This window comes from Schistocerca gregaria, chromosome 2, assembly GCF_023897955.1.
Source record: "Schistocerca gregaria isolate iqSchGreg1 chromosome 2, iqSchGreg1.2, whole genome shotgun sequence".
Taxonomy (NCBI): domain Eukaryota; kingdom Metazoa; phylum Arthropoda; class Insecta; order Orthoptera; family Acrididae; genus Schistocerca; species Schistocerca gregaria.
In genome coordinates, this window is record NC_064921.1 from 985,356,335 (window position 1) to 985,371,358 (window position 15,024).

General features: G+C 39.0%; 1 protein-coding gene across 3 annotated transcripts in view; it reads right to left on the reverse strand.

Annotated features, from left to right (window-relative positions):
* Nucleotides 1-15,024, reverse strand: part of LOC126335468 (serpin B6-like) — a 99,664-nt gene that overhangs the window by 18,065 nt on the left and 66,575 nt on the right. For all 3 annotated transcript variants that reach the window (XM_049998781.1, XM_049998780.1, XM_049998782.1), the window contains exon 4: nucleotides 2,461-2,668. In XM_049998781.1, the coding sequence (XP_049854738.1) occupies nucleotides 2,461-2,668 (208 nt within the window). The remainder of the gene's footprint in view (nucleotides 1-2,460; nucleotides 2,669-15,024) is intronic.

Genomic DNA, 15,024 nt, shown 5'->3' on the forward strand with positions numbered 1-15,024 from the left:
ATCACTGAGCACCTTCCTGCTGCTCTGCAAGGGTAATCCTTTGTTGTTAGTGGTAACAAAACAGAGATCAGGTGTGTAGTCTTGAGCCCATCTAGCCGAGCGGAATGTCCTTTTGTCCTTCCCGTCAAATAGTAAGAAAAGGCGTTCCATTTCAGCCCATTCTGATACTTTTCACCATCTTCATTCGTGGTTCTGTAGCCCCATTGTGTGTTATGGCTATTGAAGTCTCCAGTTACTATTCCTGGATGTAGAATATTTTGAGCAGCTTCATTTACCCATGGTTGTGCTGGGGGCTTATAGATGTTCACAATCTCTGTGTTGGCGACTTTCAGTCTGATGGTATGGATGTTATTTCCCGTTTTTGTTTGGACATCTGTTACCTCTTCAACATCATTCTTGATATATGTTGCAGATCCGTAACTTGCATGGTATGTCGTAGCAGCTAACGTGTAGCCAGGGAGCTTACACCTGGAATGAAGTTGGGTTTCGCCTGAGCAGTGGGTTTCCTGTAGTAGAACAACGTCCACCTTGTTTTCAATCAATATTTGAGTGAGATACTCACTTTTTGCTCTGCTTGTTCCCTCTATGTTTAGCTGTAAGAGCCGAAGGGTATTCCCTAAGTCCTTTGTCAGGTAGTTATTGGCAGAACTGTTTTGCTTCATTGCTATGTATCCTCTAACAGCTGGGATATCCTAAGGTAATTTGCAACCACCAAAGGTCCAGCAGCCGATATCTGTAGACTATTTAGCCGTAACTTAGTTACGTTCCCCGGGGTACACCACTTGGAGGCTAGTCTACTTTGTACCCCGGTGGAATGGTAGAGAAGTAGTATGAAAATGGGTCGATGAACCCTCTGTGAGGCACTTAAGTGCGAATTGCAGAATAACCATGTAGATTTAGATCTAGATATAGATGTAGATCAATGAATCTGTGTGTTTATCAATGCCGCTAGGTGGTGATGTTTGTATGAAGTGTCATACTCTATGTAGATAGAGTTACAATCTGTATGATACAGAAGCCAAGTATGTTGTTTGCCTTGTTATTTAATTTTCATTGAGATCAGAATTTTATTTTCTTGAAATGTTATTTAGTTATGATCATTGGTCGGCCATCGGACCAAATCTTTAAATGGTAGGTCAACCGAATGTTTTTATTTGGCGAGTCATTTAAGTGTTGTCAGCCAGTGGCGGTGTTATTTGGAGTCACAAAAAAATGGTTCAAATGGCTCTGAGCACTATGGGACTCAACTGCTGTGGTCATCAGTCCCCTAGAACTTAGAACTACTTACACCTAACTAACCTAAGGACATCACACACATCCATGCCCGAGGCAGGATTCGAACCTGCGACCGTAGCAGTCGCACGGTTCCGGACTGCGCGCCTAGAACCGCGAGACCACCGCGGCCGGCCTTGGAGTCACAAAGAAGTCTAAAACGCGCAGTAGATCACGTTAGTTTTTGAGGTCTCTGTTTCAGGATGAGATCGCTTGTGCGTTTCATTTGTAGTTCGCCATCAGCAGTTCGGAAGTTCGCGTCGTCAGTGTTACCGAAGCCGCGGTGGTCGAGCTCGGTCAAATTTTGTCGTCTGGCGCCGGGTTTACTCTAGTGACGCCAGGCATTCCAAATTCGCGTCGGTTCCCGAAGCCCGAATGAAATGTGAGTTTGAAGGTTTAAAAAAAAAAGATTGTTTTAGTCCAATCCGTTTCGAGTCGCAAAACCCAGTGCTGCACTTTACGGTCACATCTTATGACATAGTGGACAGATGCGAACCATTGTTCGCGTATCGCGAGAGTACAACGAAGTCTGAAATCTACGGAAGTAAATTATCGAGGATACACAGGCACAGAGTGTATCTGGCGATTCATTTAATGAAGTACTGATGCCGAGGAAAATATGAGAATTTACGAAAAAGGTGGCTTTGCAAATTATCGTCGATCAGTTCTTGAGTACTGCTTCATTCCTCGGGTTTCTGAACCGTACAGGGAAGAATTATTAGAAGCGTTAGAGGAAAGCCAAAACAAAGTTGCTGTAAGAACTTCATTAGCAAACGCTGAAGTAATGCATGGCGTAACGAATAGGTTTACGTGCTAAATGGGTAGAACTTTCGTTTCAACAAGTATCCACCAAGGCACTACTTCTTTCTACTTGCGTCATCTTCCTACAACAAATCATACTGTGGTAACAGTTGGATTTTAGCTCATATCGCTGCTTACTAACAATGGTTCTCGTCGCTCATCATTCGCAAATTGTACATCAAAGGAGAGAAACAATAATGGCACCAAAACTATGATGTGCCATGTATCGTAAGGTGGCTTGTGGAGTAAAGGAATACATATTGACAACTATTCTAAAATAATTATTGCGACAAGCTGAAAAAGATACTCATTTACAGAGGAGAAAAGCTGAAAATATTCTTGAGTAGTGTTCATACGAATAGTAATTTAATGAGGAAAATTGCTTACCAGCAGGGATTATGTTTTTTATCTTCTGATTTGTCTTATATTCTATCCAGTCATTTATTATTTTTCGTGCTTGCTCTTCTTGTGAAAAATCTACTTCTTCTGTTCCAGCCTTGAATCTAATGGCAGAATTATTGAATTCTTCCTTAATATTATAACCATTTTTAATGAATATTCTGTTAGCAATGTTAAGCACTATGCCTTTACTTTCCTGAAAGACGGAACAGAAATAGACTTAAAAGCTAAAATATTTAAATTTATTTTATATTTATTTTTAACAATACACTTGCCGTATCAGTCATAATAATAGACAGTAATGAAAATTATAGTGTTAATCTTTTCTTGATATAGATCATGTCGAAGCAGTTTGATCTTTCTTTATATCCTATGAACCTTTACACCGCTGAACACTAAGTTTAAAAGAAATAAATTAAACACAGCCAGAATCAGGAGGTAGTTTGCCAAGTTATTTTTTTCCATACTGTATTTAATTATCTTGGTGAAATACTAGTGCAGTATAATTTTTCTTATGTTTCACTTACATTTATTACATTAACTTCCACCATGTGCAAGTTAACCATGTTTCTTATTTCATTTACCTTTCAGAGACAAAATTATTTTTTACCCATTAGAATATATTGCTTTCCATCGAAAATACTTCTTTTTTATCGAATAAATACACTGGGGTATTTAAAACTTAATAGCTACATTTAACAGTTTGAAAATATTGTCTTAGCAGTACTGCAACCACTTTACATCTTACTTATGGGCTACCCATAAGAAGTAAACTATTGTTTTTTAAAAATTGAGATACTGTCAAGTGGAAATATGTGACCATTTATATGTTTATGTAATAACTCATTATTTCCAATTGTTGTAATAATTACAGTGCTAGCATTACCAGTTTTGAAAACTGATTGCGATTTTCAGATGAAATTAATCCACTAACAGTTTCTTCATGGTATACACCAGAAATTGTAATATGTAATAGGAAATATATTGGTGAATTAATTGCATCAAATACTGAAATTGGGCATGTTAAGTCATATAAGTAGTAAGTGACTTGACATAATGAATTGTTATATTTAAAAACAATTGTTGTGACACTCTCATTTAAAAGAACATGCACTTGATAACCAGTCTCAGTCACGTTTATCGTTCATCATCATATCTGAAAACTAAATTAAATTAAACTTTGATAATCACTATCTCTGTAAATAATCTGATTCAAAGTGTTTAAAATTTTGGTTTTCTAATTTACTGCAATAAGTTGGAAACATAAAATGACACTATCTATAGTTTCTAATAAGGTACTTGATTCTCACCAGTTGTAAAAATCACAAAATTCTTTAAAAGGAGCTTGGTCACAGCTGAAAAGTACTTGTGTCAACATTCTGTAGCATCTACCATTTTACTAAACCCACTATGAATCATAAAAACCCATGCATCATGGTTGATGGATGAGTAGGGAGAAACGTAGGGGGAGAGCAAAAACACAGAACTTGTATGGTATTAAAATGTAACAATGAACTGTCTAACAGTGTCACAGAATTATTTAAAACTAAGAAGCAATTTATGTAATCCACCAAACGTTTATATATGAATCATCATGCTGCAATTCATAATTAAATTACAATATCCAACCTGAAAGCTGAGTGCACACATTCCCACCATAGTATGTCTAAGCCATATTATGTATGTGTACAGTGGGCTCAGTCTCCCTGTGGCCATGCTGGCACTGACTCACAAGTGCAGCGACCTGGTAAGATCTTGTTCAGTCTGGTATGGTAGTAGCAAAATCAGAGAGTTTCCACTGACTTAAGATTTTATCGACATTATAGTTTTATTGTTGTCAGTAATGTAAATTGTGAGAAAGTTAGGTTTACTGTGAGGCATCAGAAAAAAACTTACATCTGCATTGATGTAAAAGTAAAGGGAAAGGCATACTGCAAAATTTGCAGAAGTTCTATGACAGATTTGTCAATTTAACAAACATCACACTAGTTAATAATAAGATTTTATTTGTTTAAAAAGGACTTAAATGTAATCTACAGCCCATATTATTCGTTAAAGAAATAATGAGAACTATAGGTGAGGTAAAAAGGGCTAGCAACTGGTTAAAATCACCCGTAGCTCAAAACCCCCCCTCCCTTGAACCATGGACCTTGCCATTGGTGGGGAGGCTTGCGTGCCTCAGCGATACAGATGGCCTTACCGTAGGTGCAACCACAACGTAGTGGTAGCTGTTGAGAGGCGAGACAAACATGTGGCTCCTGAAGAGGGGCAGCAGCCTTTTCAGTAGTTGCAGGGGCAACAGTCTGGATGATTGACTGATCTGGCCTTGCAACATTAACCAAAGTGGCCTTGCTGTGCTGGTACTGTGAACGGCTCAAAGCAAGGGGAAACTGCAGCCGTAATTTTTCCCGAGGACATGCAGCTATACTGTATTATTAAATGATGATGGCGTCCTCTTGGGTAAAATATTCTGGAGGTAATATAGTCCCCCATTCGGATCTCCGGGCGGGGACTACTCAGGAGGACGTCGTTATCAGGAGAAAGAAAACTGGCTTTCTACAGATAGGAGCATGGAATGTCAGATCCCTTAATCGGGCAGGTAGGTTAGAAAATTTAAAAAGGCAAATGGATAGGTTAAAATTAGATATAGTGGGAATTAGTGAAGATCGGTGGCAGGAGGAACAAGACTTTTGGTCAGGTGAAAACAGGGTTATAAATACAAAATCAAATAGGGGTAATGCAGGAGTAGGTTTAATAATGAATAAAAAAATAGGAGTGCGGGTAAGCTACTACAAACAGCACAGTGAACGCATTATTGTGGCCCATGCCTACTACAGTAGTACAAGTTTATATGCCAAATAGCTCTGCAGATGATGAAGAAATTGATGAAATGTATGATGAGATAAAAGAAATTATTCAGGTAGTGAAGGGAGACGAAAATTTAATAGTCATGGGTGACTGGAATTCGTCAGTGGAAAAGGGAGAGAAGGAAACGTAGTAGGTGATTATGGATTGGGGCTAAGAAATGAAAGAGGAAGCCGTCTGGTAGAATTTTGCACAGAGCATAACTTAATCATAGCTAACACTTGGTTCAAGAATCATAAAAGAAGGTTATTTACATGGAAGAATCCTGGAGATACTAAAAGGTATCAGATACATTATATAATGGTAAGACAGAGATTTAGGAATCAGGTTTTAAATTGTAAGACATTTCCAGGGGCAGATGTGGACTCTGACCACAATCTATTGGTTATGACCTGTAGGTTAAAACTGAAGAAACTGTAAAAAGGTGGGAATTTAAGAACATGGAATCTGGATAAGCTGAAAGAACCAGAGGTTGTACAGAGTTTCAAGGAGAGCATAAGGGAACAATTGACAGCAATGGGGGAAAGAAACACAGTAGAAGAAGAATGGGTAGCTCTGAGGGATGAAGTAGTGAAGGCAGCAGAGGATAAAGTAGGTAAAAAGACGAGGGCTGCTAGAAATCCTTGGGTAACAGAAAAAATAATTGAATTTAATTGATGAAAGGAGAAAATATAAAAATGCAGTAAATGAAGCAGGCAAAAAGGAATACAAACGTCTCAAAAATGAGATTGACAGGAAGTGCAAAATGGCTAAGCAGGAATGGCTAGAGGACAAATGTAAGGATGTAGAAGCTTATCTCACTAGGGGTAAGATAGATACTGCCTACAGACAAAATAAAGACCTTTGGAGAAAAGAGAACCACTTTCATGAATATCAAGAGCTCAGATGGAAACCCAGTTCTAAACAAAGAAGGGAAAGCAGAAAGGTGGAAGGAGTATACAGAAGGTTTATACAAGGGCGATGTACTCGAGGACAATATTATGGAAATGGAAGAGGATGTCGATGAAGACGAAATGAGAGATAAGATACTGCATGAAGAGTTTGACAGAGCACTGAAAGACCTGAGTCGAAACAAGGCCCCCGGAGTAGACAACATTCCATTGGAACTACTGACGGCCTTGGGAGAGCCAGTCCTGACAAAACTCTACCATCTGGTGAACAAGATGTACGAGACAGGCGAAATACCCTCAGACTTCAAGAAGAATATAATAATTCCAATCCCAAAGAACGCAGGTTTTGACAGATGTAAAAATTACCGAACTATCAGTTTAATAAGCCACAGCTGCAAAATACTAACACGAATTCTTTACAGACGAATGGAAAAACTGGTAGATGTGCACCTCGGGGAAGATCAGTTTGAATTCCGTAGAAATGTTGGAACACGTGAGGTAATACTGACCTTACGACTTATCTTAGAAGAAAGATTAAGAAAAGGCAAACCTACGTTCCTAGCATTTGTAGACTTAGAGAAAGCTTTTGACAATGTTGACTGGAATGCTCTCTTTCAAATTCTGAAGGTGGCAGGGGTAAAATACAGGGAGCGAAAGGCTTGTACAGAAACCAGATGGCAGTCATAAGAGTCGAGGGACATGAAAGGGAAGCAGTGGTTGGGAAAGGAGTGAGACAGAGTTGTAGCCTCTCCCCGATGTTATTCAATCTGTATATTGAGCAAGCAGTAAAGGAAACAAAAGAAAAATTTGGAGTAGATATCAAAATTCATGGAGAAGAAGTAAAAACTTTGAGGTTCGCCGATGACATTGTAATTCTGTCAGAGACGGCAAAGGACTTGGAAGAGCAGTTGAACGGAATGGACAGTGTCTTGAAAGGAGGATATAAGATGAACATCAACAAAAGCAAAACGAGGTTAATGGAATGTAGTCAAATTAAATCGGGTGATGCTGAGGGAATTAGATTAGGAAATGAGACACTTAAAGTAGTAAAGGAGTTTTGTATTTGGGGAGCAAAATAACTGATGATGGTCGAAGTAGAGGGAATATAAAATGTAGACTGGCAATGGCAAGGAAAGCGTTTATGAAGAAGAGAAATTTGTTAACATCGAATATAGATTTATGTATCAGGAAGTCGTTTCTGAAAGTATTTGTATGGAGTGTAGCCATGTATGGAAGTGAAACATGGACGATAACCAGTTTGGACAAGAAGAGAATAGAAGCTTTCGAAATGTGGTGCTACAGAAGAATGCTGAAGATTAGATGGGTAGATCACATAACTAACTAGGAGGTATTGAATAGGATTGTGGAGAAGAGAAGTTTGTGGCACAACTTGACTAGAAGAAGGGATCGGTTGGTAGGACATGTTCTGAGGCATCAAGGGATCACAAATTTAGCATTGGAGGGTAGTGTGGAGGGTAAAAATCGTAGAGGGAGACCAAGAGATGAATACACTAAGCAGATTCAGAAGGAGGTAGGTTGCAGTAGGTACTGGGAGATGAAGAGGCTTGCTCAGGATAGAGTGGCATGGAGAGCTGCATCAAACCAGTCTCAGGACTGAAAACAACATAACAGCCCAAAAACAAAAAAAATGCACTCACCAATAAACTTACTAAAATAGTTTAAATACAAATATGAATTGGGAGTTAAATATTGATAAGAGAACAATACAGTAATTGAATATTAAATTAAAAAAGCATCAAGTGTTAATTATAAAATACAATAAAAGTAAACCATAGTCATAATGAGTGAAAAGACTACATATCTAAAACTGAAATTTTTTGCAGACAGCGGAATAAAACAAGTAAATAAGGATCCTACAGCGAAATTCCACATTACTGAAAACCCTCTGTGTAAAAATGTTGAAAAGAAATGGTTTCTTGTGTTGAACCTGCAGACTCCAGTCATGCAAACAGAGGCCAAGCTGGAGACGAGAGACAAGTAAATGAGACTAATCCCCAAGAAAGAACAGATTAACAGATATCTGCCACGTAAGTTAAGAAGTATACATTAATTCAATGAGCAATACTGTATTAAGAAGATTTATGACTTTTCTGATAGCATCAAACCTATTTCAAAACCAGTAGATACATTCCTTGCATCAATTCACAAAGGAAACTTGTATACAAATATAGCAATCAGTGAAATCGTCGATTTCATTAAATATTATTACTGGTACATGAAAATGTATCTGTATGAGAAATGATAGAGCTAACATTTGCTTATAGTTATTTCATATGTTGCCATAAAATTAACCATCAATCCAGAAGGTTTCTCAATGGATAATGATCTCTCCAGTATCATGGCTGAAACGTTCATGAACCAAATAGAGCACAAATTTTTTGATGTAAGCCCAGAGTTAGCTAAGACAATAAACTATTACCAATACGTTGACGAAAATATTTTAATATTCAAAGGAAGCGTTCATGAAATGAATGATGTTACTCTAAAGCTTAGGGTTTCTCACTTTGAAGTAAAATTCACTTTTGAATGTTAACGTAAAGGACTTATCAATTTCCTTGACATAAATGTCAATGAAGATGGCGATACACTTAAATTCACCATTTACAGGAAACCCAGTTGCATGCACCTCGTTATAGGTTCTTCATCATGGAAGTCCGTTCATTTACTGATGGGTGCCTCAAGCTATCATTAAGTGAACAAGATAGGATAAATGAAATAGCTATTCATAAGCAAGTCGTTCTAAGCTCTTCAGTATGTGGGTACAGGTATGTAGAATTTGGGTATTCACGTCGTAAAATTAATGAACGGTTTTTACCAACTCTAGACCTGTATCACACTTTTGTGTTGCTTGATTAGTTTCAGTTTTTGCTATAGATGGAACCACATTCTGCACATAGTGATACTTACTTTGTTTTGAAGACAAGGCTAAACAGAAAGGCGAAGAATACCTCTAAAACGAACTACAAAAATTGTATTTCATGCACAAGAATCGTTTATAGGAAGAGAAAGAGTTATCTGCGTGTAATCAAAAACACCTGCGTTTTAAAATTCCATGAACAAAAATTTTAATATGTGTTGTGAAATATTTTTTTATACTGGTTAAGACTTGAACTACACGTGTGTAGTTTAAATATTTAAGAAAAAATAAATAACTTAAAATTAATACATTATGCTTTAGAATGCATCTATGGGTAATAACAATTAAACAAATTATGAAAACATTTTCCTTTGCTTCTTTTATCACTGGGAATGAAGGAGGTAATTATTGGTTATAACGGTGAAGGTGTTACTAAAATGTTTCGTAAAACGAAAACAGAGCACACATGGAGAGCAGGTACTACCGCGTAAATGAGGAACAAGTGTAGAACCTACGTTCATGTTCATAGAATGTAGACGAAATGTGTCAGAGAAAATAGCTCAAAGGCTTCGAAAAACCACATTAAGAACAGGGTCCTGTGTAAGAGAAACTCTTTCTTTTAAGCTAAAACACAATACAAATACGTAAAGCTGTAAATTTAGTCCATCGGGTGGGCCTAAGATTAAGTGCAACAACTGTCACAAAAGCGTATACAGGTCAGTCAAACTGGTAGGAATTTTGTGGCCAAATTAGAAGAACATAGTGTACTACGAAATAATAGAAAAAACTTGGAATCATCTAACTGGAACTAGAAATTCAGTAGACCAACACAGACACATCTTGAAAGTTTATACATAGCGCCTAGGGCTGTCATCACACAGGACAAGGTAGCTACAGTTGACTTCGTGTTCTATGAGTCTTGTTAAGTAACTTTCTGCTATTTCACGTTGAGAAGCCATTTCGTCATTTGAAACACACGTGCTACGGTGACAAAACCAATAAGAAGCAATACTGCTCTCCATGCTACCATCAGAAATTCCAAGACGCCGTATTGTATTTGTCGTGTTCAGCTACAGCCCATATTTGGCTGGTTTTATGTTATAAATTACCTTATATAAAGATATACTGTTTCTTAGCAGCGGCAGACTGAATTACTCAAGAACGCATCGAAACTGGTACGGTTTGTTATTATAATACGACGTGAAACATCAAAATGGTCGTTCAAGAATTTTCGTGCTAAGTTACGTTCCTGTTGTGACACACGTGTGTTATGGAAATACGTCGATTTATGGCAAAGGCTCACCGTAGATACAACAAAAACGTGTCATTCTTGTTAGAATTAAACTTAAGTTCGTAACAGATCAGCGATTAAAGCCTTCAGAAGATCGGAACATAAAATACACTGTAGCTTGTCGTAGACGTAGAGTGTAGCGTAGTTGGTGGGGAGCGAAGATATGAAACTGTGTTGTGGGTTTGGGTCCACGTCCCCTAGTATACAGATCTTTTCGCCTTCGAGTTTTCTAACGGTTGTGGGACTTTCGTATCAAATTAATAGAAATAATTTCCGTAATATCTGATGTTACGTAAATATAATAGCACTGTCTGTCTACAGTGTGTCTGACCGAATTGGTGAACTTTTGTAAGCTGATGTCCTTACTGACTGGACATATATCTTCCTTTTTAATCATATTACATGTTCATGAATACTAATGTTTTCATTTATGTATATTACAGAGGGAATAACATGACTATGGTACAGGCATGACTGACATTCACATTTTAATAGACCTAACGCAGTACTTCATTCTCGTAAACAAACAGTGCTATTTGTGAGTCAAATAAAGTTGACAGCTGCCGCTGGAGTGCTGAGAGCGTGAATCACATTAACCAACTCGTCTCTCTTGATGTCGGATTTCTCGTCCGCGTCCACGTAAACGTTAGCTGCCTCGTCTCTTATGAAAACGGTTGGCGGGACATTATTTGAAAATCTTGGAAGTACGTGAAATGCAGTGGCTTATAACCAAACTTTCGGTATTTGAGAGGGGCTCCATCAAAAACGAGTCATCGTAGAACAATGAAACTTTGTGGATACATTTGTAATGACATGTAAAAGATAAATAATGAATGAACTATTTAAGTAAACACATTTTAATTGCCTCATGAGACTTGCGTTCCATTTTTACGTTCCGGGTTATAAACATTGCTCAGCAAGAAAACATGTGCACCCACGACAGCCTGGAACTGCAATGAAGATTGTTTTGATGCTGCCCGAAACATCTCAGGTGGGATGCTGTCCACTTTCCACGCTATGCTCATCTTCAATGTCCAACGTATGTTCGTATCACATTGATAAACCCATCCTTCAGGTAACCCCACAGCCAGAAATCACACCGATTCAACTCTGGCGATCGTGGTGGCCACACAGCTTTGAATAATCGGTCAGTGATTCGGTTTTCTCCAGACGTGTTTCGGAGTAGCCGAATGACCTGATGAGCGGTGCGAGTTGGACCCCATCGTGCATCAAAGCAGTTGAGTCCAAAGCACCTCCCTACATTAGAGCAGGGATCACAGTGAAGTGTACCGTTTATGCTGCGTGTCCTTAAAGCCTGGAGTCCATCAAAGGAAAACACTGATGTCCTTACTGACTGCGGGCCGGTGTGGCCGAGCGGTTCTAGGCACTTCAGTCTGGAACCACACGACCGCTACGGTCGCAGGTTCCAATCCTGCCTCGCGGATGGATGTGGGTGATGTGTTTAGGTTAGTTAGGTTTCAGTAGTTCTAAGTTCTAGGGGACTGATGACCTCAGATGTTGAGTCCCATAGTGCTCAGAGCCATTTGAACCTTTTTTCCCTTACTGATTGGACACGTATCTTCCTTTTTTATCAAATTACATATTCATGAATATTGAAGTTTTTCATGGAACTATACCACACAGTCACGCATTGACAACGGAGGGGAACTTCATGAACTTTCTTTGATTTTGGCTTGTTTTTACTGCGCCAGGGAGCGTGAAGCGTGCTTCATCTTTCAAGAAAATGGCCAAAGGCCACATGTCGCCACATTCAACCCTTGCAAGAAACCTAAGAGCAAAGTCTACCCCGTCACGTAGCCAACAATGGCGAGTAATGTGAGGTCTGTACGGATATCATTTCATAAATGTTCGCAGCACTTTTCCAACGGTGGACCAAGGAATGTTCAGCTGTCGTGACACAGCTCGTGCACTGTTTGGAGACAGCACATCGCGTCCAGCATTCTCAGTCATGGCAACAATATCTTCTTCGACAATATTTGGCACAGTTGGCCGTCTGGCGCTTCCAGGAGCAACTTACAAATTGCTAGATAGTTCTAACTCCCAAATCATGTTCTTCAACGCCTTTGCGGAAAGACGACCTCTCCTTATTCATTTAACGCGTCGATATGCGCGACGACCAGCAATACTATAACTGTTGTTATGATAAGACAGCGTTACAAGTAAAGCCCTGCTCATCTTGTCCTGACCCACGTTGACTGTCTGCAACGGTAATACACACTGATGTTTGTTGTTCAAGCCTACGTCGCCATAACAGTAGCAACACCTAACGGCAACTCGTGACGCTGACAGTACTAACAACGTAAATCCTGCAGCTCACAGTCTGAACATCATTTCTGTGATGTTGTTTACCGATACAGTAAATAGCTTTCCATCTCCACTAAATCAAGTAGCGAATATTTAATTATAATCACTCTGCACACGCATTTCGCCTGCAACAACCAAATAAAATACTCACTCTCCACCATGACTTCAAGAATTCGGTGTACTTCAAGAATTTCGACATCATACTCTGACGGCACAGTCAGCAGAATTTATCCCATTTTACTACAGCACCACTAGGCAGAAAAAGACGTCAGCAGTTCGCTGCACTTACTGGAAACTTGGCTAAGTGGCAGTGAGGGCACAGGTAGACTGAGCCAAGTGTACACAAGCACTATACATCTCAGACCCTCCCTGGTGAAATTTTCGTGCATTCAGTGTTTTAGATCAATGTTTTCATTTAATTATGAATTTTAACAAAATGATTAATGTATTAATGACAGGTGCATTACCTAAATTGCTTGTTGTTGTTGTTGTTGTGGTCTTCAGTCCAGAGACTGGTTTGATGCAGCTCTCCATGCTACTCTATCCTGTGCAAGCTTCTTCATCTCCCAGTACCTACTACAACCTACATCCTTCTGAATCTACTTAGTGTAGTCATCCCTTGGTCTCCCTCTACGATTTTTACCCTCCACGCTACCCGCCAATCCCATGATGCCTCAGAACATGTCCTACCAACCGATCCCTTCTTCTAGTCAAGCTGTGCCACAAAATTCTCTTCTCACCAATTCTATTCAATACCTCCTCATTAGTTATGTGATCTACCCATCTAATCTTCAGCATTCTTCTGTAGATCCACTTTTCGAAAGCTTCTATGCTCTTCTTGTCCCAACTATTTATCGTCCACGTTTCACTTCCATACATGGCTACACTCCATACAAATACTTTCAGAAATGTCTTCCTGACACTTAAATCTATACTCGAGGTTAACAAATTTCTCTTCCCCAGAAACGCTTTCCTTGTCACTGCCAGTCTACATTTTATATCCTCTCTACTTCGACCATCATCAGTTATCTTCCTTCCCCAATAGCAAAACTCCTTTACTACTTTAAGTGTCTCATTTCCTAATCCTCTTCCCTCACCATGGCCCGACTTAATTCCACTACATTCCATTATTCTCGTTTTCCTTTTGTTGATGTTCATCTTATATCCTCCTTTCAAGACACTGTCCATTCCGTTCAACTGCTCTTGCAAGTCCTTTGCAGTCTCTGACAGAATGACAATGTCATGGATTTTAATACCTACTCCGAATTTTTCTTTTGTTCCCTTTAGTGGTTCCTCAATATAAACATTGAATAACAACAGAGATAGGCTTCAATCCTGTCTCACTCCCTTCCTAACCACTGCTTCCCTTCCATGCCCGTCGACTCTTATAATTGCCATTTGGTTTCTGTACAAATTGTAAATACCCTTTTGCTCGCTGTATTTTACACCTGCCACCTTCAGAATTTTAGAGTATTACAGTCAACATTGTCAAAAGCTTTCTCTAAGTCTACAACTGCTAGAAACGTAGGTTTGGCTTTCCTTAATCTTCCTTGTAAGATAAGTCGTAGGGTCAGTATTGCCTCACGTGTTGCAACATTTGTATGGAATCCAAACTGATCTACTCCAAGGTCGCCTTCTACCAGCTTTTCCAATCGTCTGTAAAGAATTCGCGTTAGTATTTTGCTGCCGTCTTTTATTAAAGTGATATTTCGGTAATTTTAGCATCTGTCAACACCTACTTTCTTTGGGATTGGAATTATTCTTGTCCGTAGTTCTACTGGAATGTTGTCTACTCGTAGGGCCTTGTTTCGACTTATGTGTTTCACTGGTCTCTCAAACTCTTCACGCAGTATCATATCTCCCATTTCATCTTCATCTACATCATCGTCTATTTCCGTAATATTGTCCTCAAGTACATCGCCCTTGTATAGACCCTCTATATACTCCTTCCACCGTTCTGCTTTCCCTTTTTTGTTTAGAGCTGGGTTTCCATCTGGGATCTTGATATTCATACACATGGTTCTCTTTTCTCCAAAAGACTCTTTAATTTTCCTGTAGGCAGTGTCTATCTTACCCCTAGATATGTATGCCTCTACATCCTTACCTTTGTCCTCTAACCATCCCTGCTTAGCCATTTTTCACTTCCTGTCGATCTCATTTTTGAGACCTAAACTGTTTATCAGTTTTAAATTAATTCTATTACCTCTTTTCGTTTCATTGTAATACCAGAAGTATAAGCTTTTTCCTTTCTCACTTTCACCTACCTCCCTCCCCTACCCATCACACTTGATGCTTGAGTTGGT